Genomic DNA, 18586 nt, shown 5'->3' with positions numbered 1-18586 from the left:
TCTCAGCATATTCCCTCCACCCCACAATGAGGAATGTTCATATTTTAGAGTCACTTCAATTCCTCTCTCTGAACATAAATTCTATGGCTACTAAGTCCATTACCTGGGTGCTCACATTTGCATACCAATTCTTTTGTTTTTCCCTGATTATCTTTATCTTACTTCCTTTAGTGTCTATCCTATACATTCTCTGAAGCTACTCACACTGCCACCCTTCCTCTCAACAGAGGTTCTGGACAAACACTTTACTTTTTAAAATTAAAGCTTTTTATCTTCAAAACACATGCATAATTTTCAACATTCACCTTTGCAAAACCTTTTGTTCCAAATTTTTTCCTTCTCTTTCCCCCTACCTCCTCCTTTAGATGGCAAGTAATCCAATATATATTAAACATGTGCAATTCTTCTATACATATTTCTATAATTATCATGCAGCATAAGAAAAATCAGATCAAAAAGGGAAAAAATGAGATAGAAAACAAAATAAGCAAATAGCAACAAAAAGAGTGAAAATACTATGTTATAATTTACACTCAGTTCTCACATTCCTATTTCAGGGTGGCGATGGCTTTCTTCATCACTGAACAATTGGAACTGGCCTGAATTATCTGTTGAAAAGAGCCAAGTCCATCAGAACTGATCATCATATAATCTTGCTGTTGCTGAGTACAATGATCTCCTGGTTCTGCTCATTTCACTTAGCATCAGTTCATGTAAGTCTCTCCAGGACTCTCTAAAATCATTCTCCTGATTGTTTCTTATAGAACAATAATATTCTATAACATTCATATATGATAACTTATTCAGCCATTCTCCAACTGATGGGTGTTCATTCAGTTTCCAGTTTCTTGCCACTGCAAAAAAAGCTGCCACAAACATTTTTGCACATGTGGGTTCCTTTCCTTCCTTTAAGATCTCTTTAGGATACAAGCCCAGTAGAAACAGTGCTGGATCATAGGGTGTGCACAGTTTGATAAGTTTTAGAGCATATTTCTAAATTGCTCTCCAGAATGGTTGGATCTGTTCACAGTTCCACCAACAATGTATTAGTGTCCCAGTTTTCCCACATTTCATTATCTTTTCCTGTCATCTTAGCCAATCTGAGGTAGTGGTACCTCAGAGTTGTCTTAATTTGCATTTCTCTGATCAATAGTGATTTAGAACACTTTTTCATATGATTAGAAATGGTTTCAATTTCTTCATCTGAAAATTGTCTGTTCATATCCTTTGACCACTTATCAATTGAAGAATGGCTTGAATTCTTATAAAGTTGAGTCATTTTTCTGTATATTTTAGAAATGATGCCTTTATCAGAACCCTTGAATGTAGAAACTATTCTATTAGTTCAGAAGCACTAAATAGCTATTAGAGTATTTTGAATTGGAGAGAGAATGACATGGTCAGATAAATTTGAGACTAAGGAAAATCATTTTGATAGCTATATGGAGGGTAGATCAGAGAGAAGATCGGTTAGGAAGCTATAATCCAGATGAAAGCTGAAGAGGTCCTGAACTAAGAAGATGGCTAAGTGAACAGTAAGACAGGGTCAGCTAAGGATACTGTTGGAGGTAGAAGTGATCATGTTTAGCAACTCAAGAGGCATGTAGTATGAAGGAGAAAGGAGTTGAGGATAATACTGAGGTTACAAAGCTGGGATTTGTGCTCTTGAAAAAAAATAGGGAGGTTACAAAGAGGTATAGGTGTGTGGGTAAACATAATTCTATTTTAGACTTGTTGAGTTTAAATGTCTTTGCCTTTTATCTTTCTTTGTATCCTTAGAGCTTAGCACAGTTCCTAGACCCTAGGCGACATTTAGTGAATGCTAGCGAGTCGACAGGCTCTAGTATATTTATCTTGAAACGTCCAAAAACTTTTGGTGATGTAGGACTGGAGTAGATTATCTATCTACACATATATCTCATCTACATGGGATGATAACTTAACCCTGATGTTAACAGTTGATACGGTCACTAAGTGAAAGTCTAAAATATAGAAGAGGACAGACCCTAGGGGTATAACCCTTTTAAGGGTTGTGATATGGTCATGGTATTACAAAATAGAACAGTTAGGATGTCAGAAAGAGCTAGGAGAGAATATTCAATAGTGACAAATGGGTGATCAATAGTGCCAAATTCTACAGAGAAGTCTTGAAACTTGAGGATTGAGAAAAGACCATTAGATTTGGATCTTAAAAAATTACTAGTTAGTTTTGAGAAAGCAGTTTCAATTGAGTGATATTGAAAGCAAAATTGCAAAAGATTGCAAAATAAGAGGAAAGAATATAGAAACAAGTAGAGGCATCTTTTTCTTTGGCTGAGGAAGGGAGAAGCAATATAGGAAAATAGGATCTAGCAAATATAGGACAAAGGAAAATTTTAAGAATAGTTATATTTATAAACAGTGAGGAAGAAACCAATAAATAAAGGGTTATTGAAATCTGGAGGGGGACGGGGCTGGCCTCCATTTTCTTTCTGTGACTAAAGCTTATTTGCAGTTATTGACCAGAGTTCACAAATCTTTTCTTCTCAAGCAGTTCATATGTACCCCTTCCAGCCAAACTTTTTTCTATTTTAAAAACCCTAAAAATAATATTCTTATATCAATTTTTCTAGAACCCAATAACCTGCCATGCTTGATTGTACACAGATTACCCTCAGTCTTAATAATCATAAGTCTGTCTCCACAAGTACAAGAATGGATGGATGGAAAGCCCATATCTGAAAGGAACACAATGGGTACATTACATGTATTCGATGGGACTCCCAAGAGTGATCAAATTGTAACTGGTGGTTAAGACTATAGAACTCATGTCCAGAGTCAGAAAGATGGCATTTGGAAACCACCTCTGATGAACCTAAGGATTAATTCAGCCACTTTTGTAAAGTGGTCTCTCCAGGAAATTAGATTTGCTGGGGGTAGTAGAATTCAATTGATTTCTGTGTGCTACTTTGAGCTTAAAAATAACTTGTGGGTGAACAAGCAAATAAAAAAGCCAATTCATTCTATTGTCTTTAGTTTAGACAGGCATTTCAACAATATTTTATTGGTTTCTGGCTTTTGTGAGATCAAATGTACATTCTGCCTATATTAAAGAAGTTGATGAAAAACCAAGTAATATTTCACGGGATACCAAGATAACTTTTGGCCAATGGATATCAGAGTTTGATAGTCCTGGAAATGATAATTGGGCACATAGGGTTAATTTTTCTGCCAATGGGAACTGCCTCTTTTGGGTCAGCTACAATATATCAATTAATGATACTTGTTAAAGCATGATGATTTCACATATACATATGTATATATGCATATATTTCTATATGTATACATAATCATATATGTAGACACACATATTTATGAGTTATTTTTACTCTTGAATGTATTTATCTCTGAGAATAGTGTGATGACTGCTAAGTATGGCTATTACCCAATACTATTTAATTATGACAATCTGAGTCCTTGACCTTTGTCTTTTAATCAGACATTAAAATAGAGCATCCAATGCAACATGAAGATTTACGTGAATGGATGCTGGGTGAAGTGAGCAGAACTAGAAGAACATTGTACACAGTAACAAGATTATGTGATAATCAACTGTGATGGACTTGGCTCTTCTCAACAATTCAGTGATTTAAGAGAATTCCAATAGATTATGGATGGAAAATTTCATCTGAATCCAGAGAGAGAAGTATGGAGACTAAATGTGGATCAAAGCATAGTATCTTTGCTTTTTTTGTTTGTTTTTTCTTTTCATGGTTCTTTCCTTTTTGGTCTGATTTTTCTTGTCTATATTACAAATATGGAAATATGTTTAAAAGGATTGCACATATTTAACCTATATCAGATTGCTTGCTGTCTTGGGAAAGAGAGAGTTAAGAGAAGGGAGGGAGAAAAACTTGGAACACAAAAATGAATGCTGAAAACTATCTTTACATGTATTTGGAAAAATAAAATATTACTGAGACAAAAAAGGAAAGATTATGCAACTTGGAAAAAGGACCACAATGGAGGAGCACAACATTGCTCCAGACATGCTGCACACAAACCCAGGTGTCTATTTCTTTTTTCTTTTTTTTTAATTATAGCTTTTTATTGACAAAACATATGCATGGATAATTTTTCAACACTGACCCTTGCAAAAACTTCTGTTCCAATTTTTCTACTCTTTCCCTGTACCCCCTCCCCTAGATGGCAGGTAGTCTCATATATATTAAATATGTTAAAGTATATGTTATATATATTTATACAGTTGTCTTGCTACACAAGAAAAAGAGGATTTAGAAAGATGAAAATAACCCGGGAAGAAAAACAAAAATGCAAGCAAACAATAACGGAAAGAGTGGAAATGCTATGTTGTGGTCCACACTCATTTCCCAGTGTTCTTTCGCTGGGTATAGCTGGTTCTGTTCATCACTGATCAGTTAGAACTGATTTGGATCCTCTCATTGTTGAAGATAGCCACTTCCTTCAGAATTGATCCTCATATAATATTGTTGTTAAAGTATATAATGATCTCCTGGTTCTGTTCATTTTACTTAGCACCAGATGTCTATTTTAGAAGCAGACAAACAAAAGTGCTGCAGATTTGGCAACACTGGAACAGTGACTCTGGGATTTCAAAACTTTCTAGTCTTTGATCTAGATTCTCTTAATTGTGGTGATTACCAAATTCTATTCTGCAGCATAATGGTCACTTGACTGAATCTATTTCCATCCATGTAGATGAGAAAGAACTTGCCAAAGTAAACATTGAGAAAACATTCCCCCCCCCCCTTTTTTAAGCATAATTGGTAAATGTGTTGGTTTAAAAAAATCAGTAGAGATATCTCTTTGATGATGGACCCTTTCATTCCATTCTTGACCAAAACTATTAAGTAGTTACTTATTAAATTTAAGGAAGGTTTTATGTAAACTAATAGAAAAAAATTTTTTAATACAGGAAAAAAAGAAAATTGGAGGAGGGAGAAATGATTGAAGGAGCAACTTGCTGAAGAAGAAAGGAAATAGGAAAAGGACAAAGGTAGAAAGGGTTATCCTTGGTGAAGAGAACTACTTTATTATCAAACTCGAGTAAAGGCAAAGAGATTTAGAGATGACATTAAGAGGTTTTGAAAATTACATGGGAGAAGAAAGGGGATCTTGCAAGTTTTTTCAGTAAAGTATAATGTCAGTTTCTCAATTGAAGAGAAGAGAAATAGGGCAGGAAATAGTGTAAGAGATTTGAGGAAAGAAGAAAAGATTTGAATTCATCTTCATTCTTCCTACCAACTGACTCCTTTTCTGCTATTTATAAACATGCTCAGATAAACCGCACTTCCTTACAAAAAAAATAACACAAACTTCTTTACTTGACCCTGCCATGCAGCTATCATCCAGTATCTATCCTCTTTTTCACTGTCAAATATCAGCTGCCTCTACTTTCTTACTACCAATACGCTTCACAATCACTTATAATCTAGCTTTTGATTTCATTATTTGACCATAACCAATCCCTTTCAAAGTTAACAATTTTTAAACTATTAAATCTGGTGTCTTTTTCAGTCCTTATTATCTTTGATGTTTTTTTGAGACATTTCCCTTACACCCTTCCTCTAGACATTTTCTTTTTCTTTGGGTTCTGAAACACTATTTGCTTGGTTTTCAAACATATTTAAACAGTTTTTCTTAATACCCTTTTCTTTTTTTTTTTTTTTAAATTTATAATAACTTTTTATTGACAGAATCCATGCCAGGGTAATTTTTTTACAACATTATCCCTTGCACTGGCCTCTGTTCCGATTTTTCCCCTCCCTCCCTCCACCCCTTCCGCTAGATGGCAAGCAGTCCTATATATGTTAAATTGTTGCAGTATATCCTAGATACAACATATGTTTGCAGAACCAAACAGTTCTCTTGTTGTACAGGGAGAATTGGATTTAGAAGGTAAAAATAACCCAGGAAGAAAAACAAAAATGCAAATAGTTTACATTCATTTCCTAGTGTTCTTTCTTTGGATGTAGCTGCTTCTGTCCATCATTTATCAATTGAAACTGAGTTAGGTCTCTTTGTCAAAGAAATCCACTTCCATCAGAATACATCCTCATACAATATCGTTGTCGAAGTGTATAATGATCTCCTGATTCTGCTCATTTCACTTAGCATCAGTTCATGTAAGTCTCGCCAGTTCTCTCTGTATTCATCCTGCTGGCCATTTCTTACAGAACAATAATATTCCATAACATTCATATACCACAATTTACCCAGTCATTCTCCAATTGATGGGCATCCATTCATTAATACCCTTTGCTTGACCTATCTCTTATTCTTTTATTGTAGATATCCTCTAAGACAGTGGTTTCCAATTAGTGGTTTGACGATGATCAAAGCAGATTGGGCTAAAATTTTTTTTTATTGGATGCTTAAATAGTAAATCATTGCCTGGTTATATTACAAATACATTTTTCTTCTGTGATAATAAGCATGTGTATGTTTGAGCATTATATTTGTTTTTGCCACAATTTGAAATTGTCATGATCAGGTACATAACAATTTTGGTGTTCTATGTAGTGATTATATAAAACTCTGATTCCTTCTAAGTTCAGTGTCCTAGCCTGTCATCAAATTGTTTCCATACTGCCATAAGAGTTTGACATTCAGGTACAGATGTCCAATATATAATTAGACACAAGCAAATACTCTCTGTACACTATCCCAAAGCCTAAGTTTCCCCTAAGTTACCCTCTTTCCCCTAAGTTACCTTGTAATTACACCTGATTAGCTGATCAAAATGTTCCAATCATAAGAATTGCATCAAAAATGTCAGACTGTTTGAAAACTATTTCTGGGCACGCATTGTGATTCATATTGAAACCATCAGAGATCATCAGAAATATTCTTCAGAAATATATTATAGAGTATCTCAGTGGTAAGGTTGTTTTGTTTTATTTTCATCAACTATCTATTTAAATTCTGATTTCCTCCTTATATTACTGTTCTTTAACCTAGAGGATTTTCAAATGAAAGCTTTTATTCAATAGTTTCCAGGAGAATAATAGCTATTATGCCCATGGAAAAGAAGAAAGTAATATCTGAAGAAAATCTTTCCCTATAAGGGTTAGTTTGTAAAACTTTTTTCAAAAACCAAAGGAATAAATGCAATTGAATTATAAGTACATTTATCATTGAATATAGTACTTGTCATTAGCCAATAGAAAAGAAAATATTTCATCTTGTAACTATTCATTTTTATCTTTTGTTTTAGATTGCTAAAATAACATGTCAGCAAGACAGCTTTTAAAATTCTAACATTTTCCACTACATACTTGTGTGAGCATTTTTACTTTATTCTTTTTTTTTTTTTTAAATCAAAATACAGTGATAAACTCATTGTGGAATGAGATTTTAGATTGAATTTGTCTGGTACTAAACTAAATACTGTGAACTTTTGTTTTTAAAAAATTCAGTACAGAAATTAGGTTTATATATTATAGTTATATTTCATTAAACATCTTCCAAGTTGCAACTTATTTCACTAAAAAATTATTTATGTTCAACAAAATTTGTGAAATAAAGAAATTTAGTATAAGGTCTTTCTGGATTACTTCTTACTGGGTGTTCTAATAATATATTATTTTATAAAGTTTTATCATTATTCCATAGTTTAATAATTTTATATTTAGAGTTTTCATTGGTAGAATGTTTTATATCTTCTAACTATAGTTATGTAAATTTTAACTTGGAGCCTTTGGAGTGCAAAGTTATAGTTTTTATAAGCACTTTAATGAATAAATCTCAAAAAGTATTAAGAGTAATATATTAAATTACCTTTGAATGTTTGGAGATCACAACACCTTTTTTTTGATTATTGTTGAAATGGGGTTGAAGAACCAAAGACACCTTGGGAATCACTGCCTTAGGGCTCTTTGTGGGTCATCTTATTGTCTCTCTTTAAATTTATCTCTCTAGATGATCTCATTAACCTCCTTAGGTTTAAATATCATCTTTAGGCAGATGATTCCTCCCAACTCCCATTCTCTTGAATTCTAATGCTGTATCATTACTCTTGCTGCTTATTTCTTCATTGATATCTAACTGGCAATTCAATTTCAACCTGTTCCAAACAAAATTTATTTTCCTTTCAACCTATCCTGCTTCCAAACTCTCCTCTTTGTGTAAGAGGGTACTGTTGTAGTCTTAATCACCTGAATTTATAAATTTGAGAGACATCTTTGACTTTTCAACTCAACAAGAATTTATTAGGTGCCAACTATATATTACATCAAGATATGGTTGCTATAAAATCAAAACAAAAGTCAGTTATGTCCTGAAGATAGTACTGAAGAACATAAGTGCATAGCTAAGTAAATAAAAGATAATTTGAAGAGATAACAGATAGCCCTAAAGTGAGCCTTGAAGGAAGCTGAGAATTCTAAAATGGATAAGGAAATGAATTTCAGAAATGCAGTTATAGATTGTATAAAGGCAAGGCCTTTTCTCTCTTTCTCCCCATATCTAAGCAACTTCCTAATATTTTCTTAGCAATGTAGCACCTCTTTTGACCTACTTGCCTAGCAGGTATTTATTTGCTAAAAGTTCAGGGGGTACCCTGCTGATAGCCATTCTTAGCAGTATAACTCATAGGCCCTCACTAGTGTGTAAATTTTAATTTGAAGCCTTCGGAAGGGCATTACTTATAACAAAACAAGCAAGCAGCTTTTAATAAAGGAATTTATTAATATGGTATAATAAAAGTAGTAGTTGCAAAATATTCTTCACATAATCTTGGCATACACTCTTAAAAATACATAGTGTCCAAGGGATGTTTGAGAAGAATGGAACACATTTGGCCAAAACAACTCACAACTCACAACTAATACAGAGCCTGCAAGTCCTTTTTTTTCCTCTGAAAAATTCCCATAAAGCTCCTTATGGGGGTTAGCCATCTCTGCTGGTTTGCTTAGCTGGATTTCAAAGGTCCTTATTGCACCTGATTTCAAGGGCTAGGTCTTTCCCCTAATTCATTTCCAATTCTCTTTGCTGCCAAAGGTCCCATGTCTTGAAGCTGTTTCCTGAGTGAATATTTATGTTTATACCTCTCTTTATATGTGTCAGCTGTGTCTAAAATTCTCTCAAAATGCTAAATGATAAGAGGCTTCTCTTCAAAAAGGCTGATACAGGAATAGAGGGTAAGAAGAGAAAAATCTCCTTTCCCTTAAGAAGTATTTCTTTTCAGGGGTTGAGACCTCTACTCTTGGCTCAAACCAATGAATTAGTTAAAGAGCTACCAACTCAGCCTTTTAAGGGCCATGAGGAATGATCAAATTTTCAACCCCACTAATTTCAAGTGCTTCTTTAGTAAAAATAGATATTCACACTTTTAAAAAGGGATTACAGATTTATCCCTTGTCAATACATTAATGCATGGGTTCTTAAAACTTTTTTCCCTTGTTGACCTCTTTGCCAGTGTGGTAAAATCTATGGACACCATTTCAAAAATGTTTTTAAATGCATAAAATAAAATATATAGATTAAAAACGAAAGCAATTAAAATGAAAGTTATCCAAATAGCTTAGGGAAGAACCTTTGCATTTACACCTCATTATTTGTTCTTACATCCTTTACATCCATCTCCATATACCTCTCTTTTCTGTTTCCACTTCTCATCCCCTACCAAGCCACCCAGAGTAAATAAAAAAACAAAACAACCCCCTCCCCCCAAAAAAACCTTTACTGGATTATTTAATGCCCTAATTCAGATCATCACTTCCCCTTAACTGACCTCCCTGTTTCACCCTTCCCTACTCTAATCCATTCTCTATATAGCCACCTAAAGCCCAGGTTTAATTAAATTATTTCTTACATATTGCTTCTAGGATAAAATATAAAGTCCTCAGCCTGGCATTAAAAACCCTTTATAACCAGGCTCCAATTGACTTACAGAATTGTTTCATATAACTCTTCTTCATTTACATTTCAGCACAACTCAATTGACTTCATTAGGCATCTATTCCAACAAAACACCAAATACCAGGCATTCAAAAACAAAAAAAGTTCCTTTATTTAGGTTCTAGAAAGGAGATAGTGGTGGTAAAATATAAGCTGGAAAAAAATACAGTATAAATTGAAAGATAATACTAAAAACTGGGAGCATCAGGTAAATTTTTTTGGAGGATGTGGTATCTGGGCTAAGCCTCAGAGTAAGCTAAGGTTTTTATTGAAAGCATTCCAAAATTGGGAAACAGTTCATGTGAATATCCAAATGTTGGAAATTAACTGTTGAAACCAAAGAATAGCTTGTAGTCCATTAGGCCGAATGTTGGACCATAGAGTTAATGAGGTGAAAGGCCAAGGATGACTTAGAGTTTGTAAATTTAGATGCAATAGAAGAATAGCATTATCTTTAACAGATTATATTTAGTAAACATCAAGCACCTATTATGTACAAAGCACTATGATAGAAATTTGGCAAAAATGATAGGCTCGATGAAGGGAATATAGGGTTCTTCACTTAAATGGCTACCATTTCAGTTAAAACTATTCCAAAAAAATCTTAATTGGTGTCGGTGTTTCAACTCTTCCCTCTCTAAAACACCTTCCTCAGTTTTTAAAGCACAGGTCTGATCATATCACTCCTTTGCTCAAAAGTGGACTAGTATCTCTTGCTGCCAAGATCAAATATAAACTCCTTTGGCTTTTAAAATATTTCAGAATCTATTCTCCACCTACCATTCCGGACATATTAGACTTTATTCCCCTTCACAAATTCTGGAATTCAGCCAAACTGTCCCTCCCTCCTCTCTTCGAATGTTACATATGATATTCCATTTCCTTACTGTGCCTTCCTTTGGGGCTCTACCTTATTGAATACCTAGTTTCTATTGTCAACTTGTTTTATGAGACTTTTCTTAATTTTCCCTGATGACAATCTCTTTCCCAATTACTTTTCCTTTACATTGTTACATTTTCTTCTATGTGTTCATCTTGTTTCTTGTAAGTAACAAGTAGTTTCATTTAAGTATTTTCATCCCTAGCAGCTGGCTCGTAGAAGGCACCATGAGAAATGGATGAGCATTTTTGGTTTCCAGGTATGAAAATTAAATTGGAGAAATGAAACAAATTAGAAAACTGAAACGCACTTGGACATCAAGGAATAATCCAGGGTGGAAGCTATCTTCTCCCAAAAGGCTTTTTGGATGCTGGGACTGACTTTTGTTATCAGGAGTGGTGGCTTGAGATTTGAAAATAATCTTTTGTTCTTAGCCCTTAGCCCTCCTCTGTTATCTACTTCCTTCTAGAATAGAAGCTCCTTTGGGCAAGGACTGACTATATAATGAAAGGTAGAGATTCATATCTTGTAATTTTTATAACATCCAATTAATGGGGAGTCAGGGAAGGGATTTGTGCTTCAGGAAAGGAAATAAAATACTGCCTTTGGAGTTCAAAGGTGTGTCTACTCGCCTAGGCACCCATTCTTGCAAGAATGTAAAATAAATCTTTCCTGCGTTCACTGGTAAATCAGTAGAGCCCTCGGTAAGATATTTTGTTTTGTTTCTTACAGTACTTCACAGATGTTTGAATTGACTCACTACAAACACAGAGAAGTAAACAATTTTCAGGATGATTCTTTGAGGAAAAGAAAGAATTCTATGAGGCAGGATGGAATGGTATTTCATACACGGGAGTCTGCAAAGGCAAAGTTCAGGGAACAGCTAGTAAGCAACTTAATCAGCACCAACGTGTTGTCAAATCCTGTACCAATGTTCATGAGGCAAAGGTATAGGAGTAGGTTCCCATTTCCTTCCGCAGTTTTGTGCAGGCAAGGTTAAGTGCCTTGTTCAGGGTCAGGCAGCTTGTGCCCGGTGCTCACTGTACTGCACCGTTGCTGCCCCCGCACCAAGATGGCAAACAGCATTTTAGACTCTGTGAATTCAAGTACACAGAATGACATAATCCCTACTTACAATTACGCTATTAAACTGCAACAAGATTTTTGAGCCATCCTGAGCACACATGTACGCACATATTTACACATACACACACACACATATATTATTAAAGCTTTTTATATTTCAAAACATACGCGCGGACGATCCTTTAACATTAGCCCTTGCAAAACCTTGTGCTCCAGTTTTCCCTCCCTTCCCCCACGCCCTCCCCTAGATGCAAGTACTCCAATATATGTTAAATATGGTAAATATATATACACACCCCCACATATATTTAAGCAGAAATATAGATATGCCGTATATTTCTAAAGAGCGTAAGTACAAGGTGAATCAAACGGGACGGGAAGAGGAGGGCAGCGGCAGGAAGACGAAGAAGGAGCAGCCGCAGAGGGAAGGGGAAGGCACGGGGTGAGGAGGAGGATCAAGAGCCAGGAAGTCGGGAGAGTGAAGCTCGGAAGGTGGGGTCAGGAACGGAGGGGGCGGGGATGACGACGTCTCGCAGGCCCCGGGAGAGTAAAAGGGGAAGAACCGTTAAGGTTATTAAGGTGGCAAAGTCACTGCGGAACCAAGAAGGCGGCCATGACAGCCACCCCGCCTTTTTCCCCAGTCTGGGCGGAACAGGAAGTGTGGTCTCCACCGGAAGTAGTCATTCTTAGGCGAGGCTCAGAAAATGGTGACTTTCCTTGGCAGGCATCGCTAGGGGGGCGGGTAGTAAAGGAAACCGGTTGGTGCTGTTTGGAATGGGCTCCCCGAATCTCTAAACCTTAGCGGAAGCGTTCCGCTCTTGGCTCGCAGGGGACCACGTGGAGTTGGGGCTACTTCCGGGTAGGTGGAATCAGGGCGGGGGCACTGACTGCGGGTCCAGGTGAGGGGGTGCTGCAGGGTTGCGGATGTCACGCCTTCGGGCAGCCCTTGTTGGCAAGAATTCCCGGGGCACAATTTGAGCCCCACTTTGGTTCCTCTGCGGTGTGTGCCCTCAAGAGAACCGCACCGCTCGGCTTTTGAAACTGATCGGGGGCTAGGATTCGGGGATGCTCCAAAACTGGGGTCGGATCCATCTCCAGCTCTCCCTCCTTTCTTTGCTGGTCAGGATGCCAACATACACTGGGTTCCTTTTTAAAAATATACCTTTTATTATTGTTTTATCAGCAACCCTGGGAAGTAGGTGCCATTATTTTCTGCATTTTCACATGATTAAACTGAGGTACCCAGATGTTAAGTTACTTGGGTCAGGATCACTGTCTGAGGCTGCATTGGAACTCAGGCTTTTCAGGCTCCAGTTCCATTGTTTTCACCCTTGCCCCAAATGAACTCTCTTAAATACGATCTTAAAAAACAAAACAAAACAAAAACGTATATTGAATTTTACTAAGAAAATACATCCCTGCCTCATTTGTCTGTGGTCCATTCTGAATTAATGTCTCTTCTCTCTGTTTTTAATGTATGATCTCCACCTCCACCCCCCCCTTTGTATTACTATTAATAACCTCTTAATTTTTTTCCCCTGCTGCACTCTATGAAAGTAAAATATAGTGTACTCGAGCGAAAAGTTACCATAAATTGACTGTCCGAAAATATTCTGCATCTGTAGTCCATTTCTTCTCTGCCCAAAGATTAGATGTATTATTCTAATTCTTTTGGAATGATGATTAGTCATTGTATTAATCATGGTTTTTAAGTCATTCACATTTGCTTTCCTTTGCAATGTTGTCATTGGACAAATTGTTCTTCTGGCGCTGTTCTCTTCATTTTGCATCATTTTATACAATTCTTCCAGCTTTCCCTGAATCAGTTCTTTTTATCATTTCTTATGGTATAATAATATTCCATTACCTTATACCATAGTTTTTTCAGCCATTGTCCATTTTATGGGCACCCAGTTAATATACAACAACCAAAAAATGCTGCTCTAAATGTCTTGTGCACACGGTCCTTTCCCTTTCCCTCTTTCTTTGAGGTCCAATATGTGTTGGAGTACATAGAAGACTCTTTTGTTTTCCAAGCTAAAACTATGCAATGATACCTTCTCTTTTCTTTTTTTTTTCCATTTAAAAAAATATTTTCCTTACACAAAAACCTTTTTTGGGGTTATACGTGTACATTAGTTTTTTATACATTTTTATATGAATCATTTTTGGAAAGAAAAATCAGAACAAATGCTTCCCTTTTCTTCTAAGGAAAAGAAGGTTAGGTTGGGAAGGAGACCTGGATCCCAAACCTGATGCATTGTAATTTGGGGCAAGTCACTTTGAGTCATTGGGCCTTGATTTCCACATCTGTAAAATTAGTGGTTTGAACTCTGACATCTCTGATCTCCAAATATTGTGGATCTTCATACAGCTGTACCACAGGTTTCTCTTACATCAGTAGATTTGGTATATCTATACTTTCATCTGTTATATCTCCTCATCCCTCTCTCTCTGTTCTCCCATCATACGGATAGCAAATCTGAAGGGCTGAAAAATTCATCAGCTCTTGGCTAGCCTTCTTGATGATGAACCATTTTACAGTTGGCTTAAACTGGTACCAAAAGGAAGAGATAACATCTGTATTCAAAGCTATTCCAACTTGGTCGATCATGTCACAGTTTACTCTCTCCAGGCATAGCATCCAGGGTCACCTGTGCACCATGAGGCATCATTACAAGATTTGAATTGAACGCTACAAACTCATCTGTTGTTATGTACTACTGTGTATTATCTTCTGGTTCAGTGTGTATTACTGTTGTCATCTACAGATGAGTATAATTTAAGATGAGAAGTGAAGAGGGCAAAGGTTAAGTAGATTTCTATAAGAAATCAGGACAGAGATGATCTATTGCTATTCTTACCAACATTTATTACAGGTGCCATATAAGCAGTAAGTGCTTGATAAACAAATACTGAATTAAATTGGAAAGAGTAGGACCCAAGGAATTGGGAGAAATGTTATACTGATTTTTAAAAAATGGATATTAAAGCCAACAACAGATTTAGGAAACTGGATTTGTAATCAAAAAGCTTTGAGTTGGTATGACAGATTTAAATCGGCTTTACTGTGTAATCTACTTGGGAAGGATGATGATAAAAACAGGACACTTATGGCCACATTTCCCCCACCACCTTATCTCTAGGATCATGGCTAACAGCGAACGTACCTTTATTGCCATCAAGCCAGATGGGGTCCAGAGGGGCCTGGTTGGAAAGATTGTTAAGCGCTTCGAACAGAAAGGATTCCGTCTTGTTGGCTTAAAATTCATGCAAGTAAGTTAGTAGACTATTTCCCTGCTTGAGCAAATATACTCCCTCATTTGGCATGATGGGGTGGAACAATTTACCCTGGGACATGGGTGGGGATGTTGGAAGGAATAAGGTATGAGAGTGAGTGAAGGGAAGTGATGGGAGTATTTTTTACTTTCTGGCTCTTTGAGAAGAGGAAGCATCATTTTCCTTGAGGTAGTGTTAGAAAGTAGCCTGGTATTATATATGGGCCTACTTATGTCTGGGTACCTTTGTTCCAGTTTATATCTGAATCTTTTCACCTTTGAAAGAAGCTCCTTCATCCTTTTGTTTGAGTTTGTAGTTTTGAGCTTTCCAGAATAGATCATTTTAGAAAATCATTTTATTTTGGGAGGCAGGTTGCATTCCAGCAAGGAGATCTTTTAGTCAATCTATACCCATTGTATGCAAAGGATACAAAGAGGACATAGGTTCTGCTGTTGGAGACCATCTGCTCTAAAGGAGAAAAGAGACCCACTCTTGAAAGTGAGGTTTTTCAGCTCCATTATCTCTTCTATTTGCTCTGGTGCAGATAAATTGAAAAATCATCGTGCCTCAAAAACATGCAGTTATGACTCATTCATCCCCAAAACATGGAAGGAGAAACAAGGAGCTTGTAGAATCTACAATGCAGGTTGGCAGTTTGAATAATTAGGAGTTGGCCATAAAAATCAACCTGAGATTTGCTCCAGAAAATTATAAAATCTATTTGGCTTTGTTTCTGAACTATCCTTCTCTGCTGTTGATAAATAATCAGGAAATACAAATTAATCTTAATCTTTATTTCTTACTGAAGTTAAGGGTCTTTGTTCTCTTCCATTCCTAAAACTCTCTGGGCTTTTCTATGATGAACTCTAATCTAGCAGTTTTAAATAGGGAAGAAAAAGAAGAAAGAAAGCACTATACAACAATTTAATTCAGTAAACATTTATTAAAGGCATTGTGCTATGTGCTAAATTACAAAACCAAAAAGAAGTGAATAACCAATCTTTTCCACTAGCACCTATATTTTGAACTTGATCTCATCTCTGATTGAATCAGGCATCTAAAATATATGCCATGATTTTGAGAATGTTTTTGAGAATAGATTTAACATGCTTTAGATCACTTAGGGCCTTGGTTCTCATACTCAGTTCTTTGGTTCAGGCTTCTGAAGACCTTCTCAGAGAGCACTACATTGATCTAAAGGATCGCCCTTTCTATGGAGGCTTGGTGAAGTACATGCATTCTGGGCCTGTGGTAGCCATGGTGCGTATTTGTAGGGACTGTTTGGGTAAGCCGGGAATGTTGGGAACAGACTGGGATGAATGATGGCAAATGTTCACTCTTGGGACTACTTGGTGAAGTGGTTCAAGTGCTAGACTTGGAGTCAGGGAGACTTAGCTTTGGATCCCTCCCTGACATCTCAGTGTCAGATTCCCCAGAAGATGGTGATGATGCTGGTGGTAAAGGGGTAGGAGTATTGGCTTTACAGTCAGAACTTTTGGGTTGGAATCTTAATTCTTCAAATCTGTGTAATCTTGGCCAGATGACTTTACCCCTCTGTATAAGGTCCTTCCTAGCCTTAAATCCATAGATTTGGCCCTAACATCACAGGAATGTAATGTATAGAGAATGCATTGCAACATTGAAAGCGCCACATAAATGTCAATTATTGTTGCTCTTATCATTCTTATATACAGGGAACTCTGGGATCTTGGAAGATTCTCAGAGTTGAAGATGTTAATCCTCTGAGCCATTTCAGATAATGCAGATTTGTCTGGAATTGAAGGCCTGTGATTTGAAGCTGATAGGGCTCCTAATTCTCCTCTCCCCTCCCCAGCATCCTGGTTGGACTTTACTTATTCTTCTCTAAACATATCTGACTCTTGGGTTGTGGAGGTCTCACCAAGGGGTCCTCTCGTTGGTAGTAGAGAATATTTTTGGAATTAGTAACCACTGGGTCTTCCCACTGATTGGTTTTGTCCTTTGACTTCTTTCTCTTTTTCTTCTGTGAAGGTCTGGGAGGGGCTGAATGTGGTGAAGACAGGTCGTATGATGCTAGGAGAGACCAACCCAGCGGATTCCAAACCAGGGACTATCCGTGGGGACTTCTGTATTCAAGTTGGCAGGTATGTCTTGGTGCTTGTTGAGCTCCTTATCAGAGATTTGTGTTCCCTCAGCATTACTGCAGAGAATAGAAATCTGCAGGTGTTGCAGTAATACTAGGAGGCTTGTATCTTTTAGCAAATCTTTGTCTCACTCTGGCTTAGCTTTAGGACTCTCTATCTTAGGTCAGTCAACCAACATGATTAGGCACCTGTTGTGCATTGAACCCTGTATTAGGTGCTGGGGGTATATATGTGGCAGTTCTGCAGAAGATAAAGAGGACCCAATTGTCAGCATCCACAAAAGCTTCCCAAACTTTCTGCCAGCTCTGTATCATTGTGATAGTGATGTCTGAGCCAGTCTTGTGGACAGTTGTGATTTAAAAGACAAAAGTTGATGGCCTGATTTTTTTTTTTTTTTTACTTTGTATCAGCTTAAATTGCTGGATAAAATTTAACTCATCAAAGGAGAGAAATGGGAATCTGACAGTTTTCATATCTTTGGAGGTGGGAGCCACTTGGAGGGAAGGCATATTTTGTGAATGCTTTTTAAAAAGGCATTTCCCAATGACTCCCCCAATATCCTGCCTTTTAACAAAGAAATGCAATTATACAAAACTAATCAATACACGGGCCACATCTGAAAAATATGCATTTTATGCCACATCTGAGAGACTGGAGGCCTACTTCACAGTCCAACTATTTTCTTGGGTGTCTTGGTAATAAGAATGAAGGAGCTGCGGGAATAATTTTTTTTTTATTACTAATACAACCGATTTTTTTTTCTTTCATGCCCTTTCCTTCCCAGGAATATTATTCATGGCAGTGATTCAGTGGAGAGTGCTGAGAAGGAGATTGGCTTGTGGTTTCATCCTGATGAATTGGTTAATTACAAGAGCTGTACTCAGCAGTGGATCTATGAATGATGTGGGGGAGGCCTGTTGAGTTTTCTCCGCTCCCACAAGCAGGGGACCAGGCTGTGGCTCTGCTTATTTCCAAGGGCTTCCATATGGACTGTGGAGACTTCTGTGTTTGTCATTAACTTTAGCTGCACAGTGTTTACATCCTTCTGGTTATATTAAAAAGTTATTGGAGCTATTGTGTGTATCATTGTGTGATACTGAGAAGGGGTTTCCAGCTTTCTTTTCTTTTAGTATATTATTGAACTGGTTGAATTAATGGAATAATGTAAAAAATTGACAATTCATTGATATTTAGCTGTGATGCAATGGAAATATACAATTCCTGAGAGAGATAATGGGAGGAAGGGAAGAGGAAGAAAGGGAGATCCAACCTCTATTCTTCTTTCATATGGTTGTTA

General features: G+C 36.8%; 1 protein-coding gene and 1 pseudogene across 3 annotated transcripts; both read left to right on the top strand.

The window, feature by feature from the left end:
• Positions 1-3269, top strand: part of LOC127561337 (actin-related protein 2/3 complex subunit 1A-like) — a 53940-nt pseudogene extending 50671 nt beyond the window's left edge.
• Positions 3270-12562: 9293 nt separating this feature from the next.
• Positions 12563-18359, top strand: LOC127560047 (nucleoside diphosphate kinase A 1). 3 transcript variants are annotated; one of them, XM_051994286.1, is made up of 5 exons: positions 12563-12746; positions 15034-15163; positions 16325-16426; positions 17177-17289; positions 18074-18359. In XM_051994286.1, exons 2-5 carry the CDS (start codon positions 15038-15040, stop codon positions 18189-18191), a joined length of 459 nt encoding a protein of 152 aa, XP_051850246.1. In that variant the 5' UTR covers positions 12563-12746; positions 15034-15037; the 3' UTR covers positions 18192-18359. The 3 variants fall into 3 exon arrangements, with proteins under 3 accessions (XP_051850246.1, XP_051850247.1, XP_051850248.1); XM_051994287.1 differs by having other exon boundaries at positions 12746-12786; XM_051994288.1 differs by lacking the exon at positions 12563-12746 and adding an exon at positions 15711-15812 and having other exon boundaries at positions 15064-15163.
• Positions 18360-18586: the final 227 nt, after the last annotated feature.

This window comes from Antechinus flavipes, chromosome 4 (genome assembly GCF_016432865.1).
Source record: "Antechinus flavipes isolate AdamAnt ecotype Samford, QLD, Australia chromosome 4, AdamAnt_v2, whole genome shotgun sequence".
In the NCBI taxonomy this organism is placed as follows: Eukaryota; Metazoa; Chordata; class Mammalia; order Dasyuromorphia; family Dasyuridae; genus Antechinus; species Antechinus flavipes.
This window is presented reverse-complemented; position numbering and strand designations above follow the sequence as displayed.

What these genes read in the sequence shown, in the direction of transcription:
- LOC127560047 (XM_051994286.1), top strand. Translation starts at nt 15,038, where the DNA reads ATGGCTAACAGCGAACGTACCTTTATTGCCATCAAGCCAGATGGGGTC. An exon ending in TTGGCTTAAAATTCATGCAA is followed by an intron (nt 15,164 to 16,324) that starts GTAAGTTAGTAG and finishes TCTTTGGTTCAG; the next exon opens with GCTTCTGAAGACCTTCTCAG. An exon ending in CTGGGCCTGTGGTAGCCATG is followed by an intron (nt 16,427 to 17,176) that starts GTGCGTATTTGT and finishes TCTTCTGTGAAG; the next exon opens with GTCTGGGAGGGGCTGAATGT.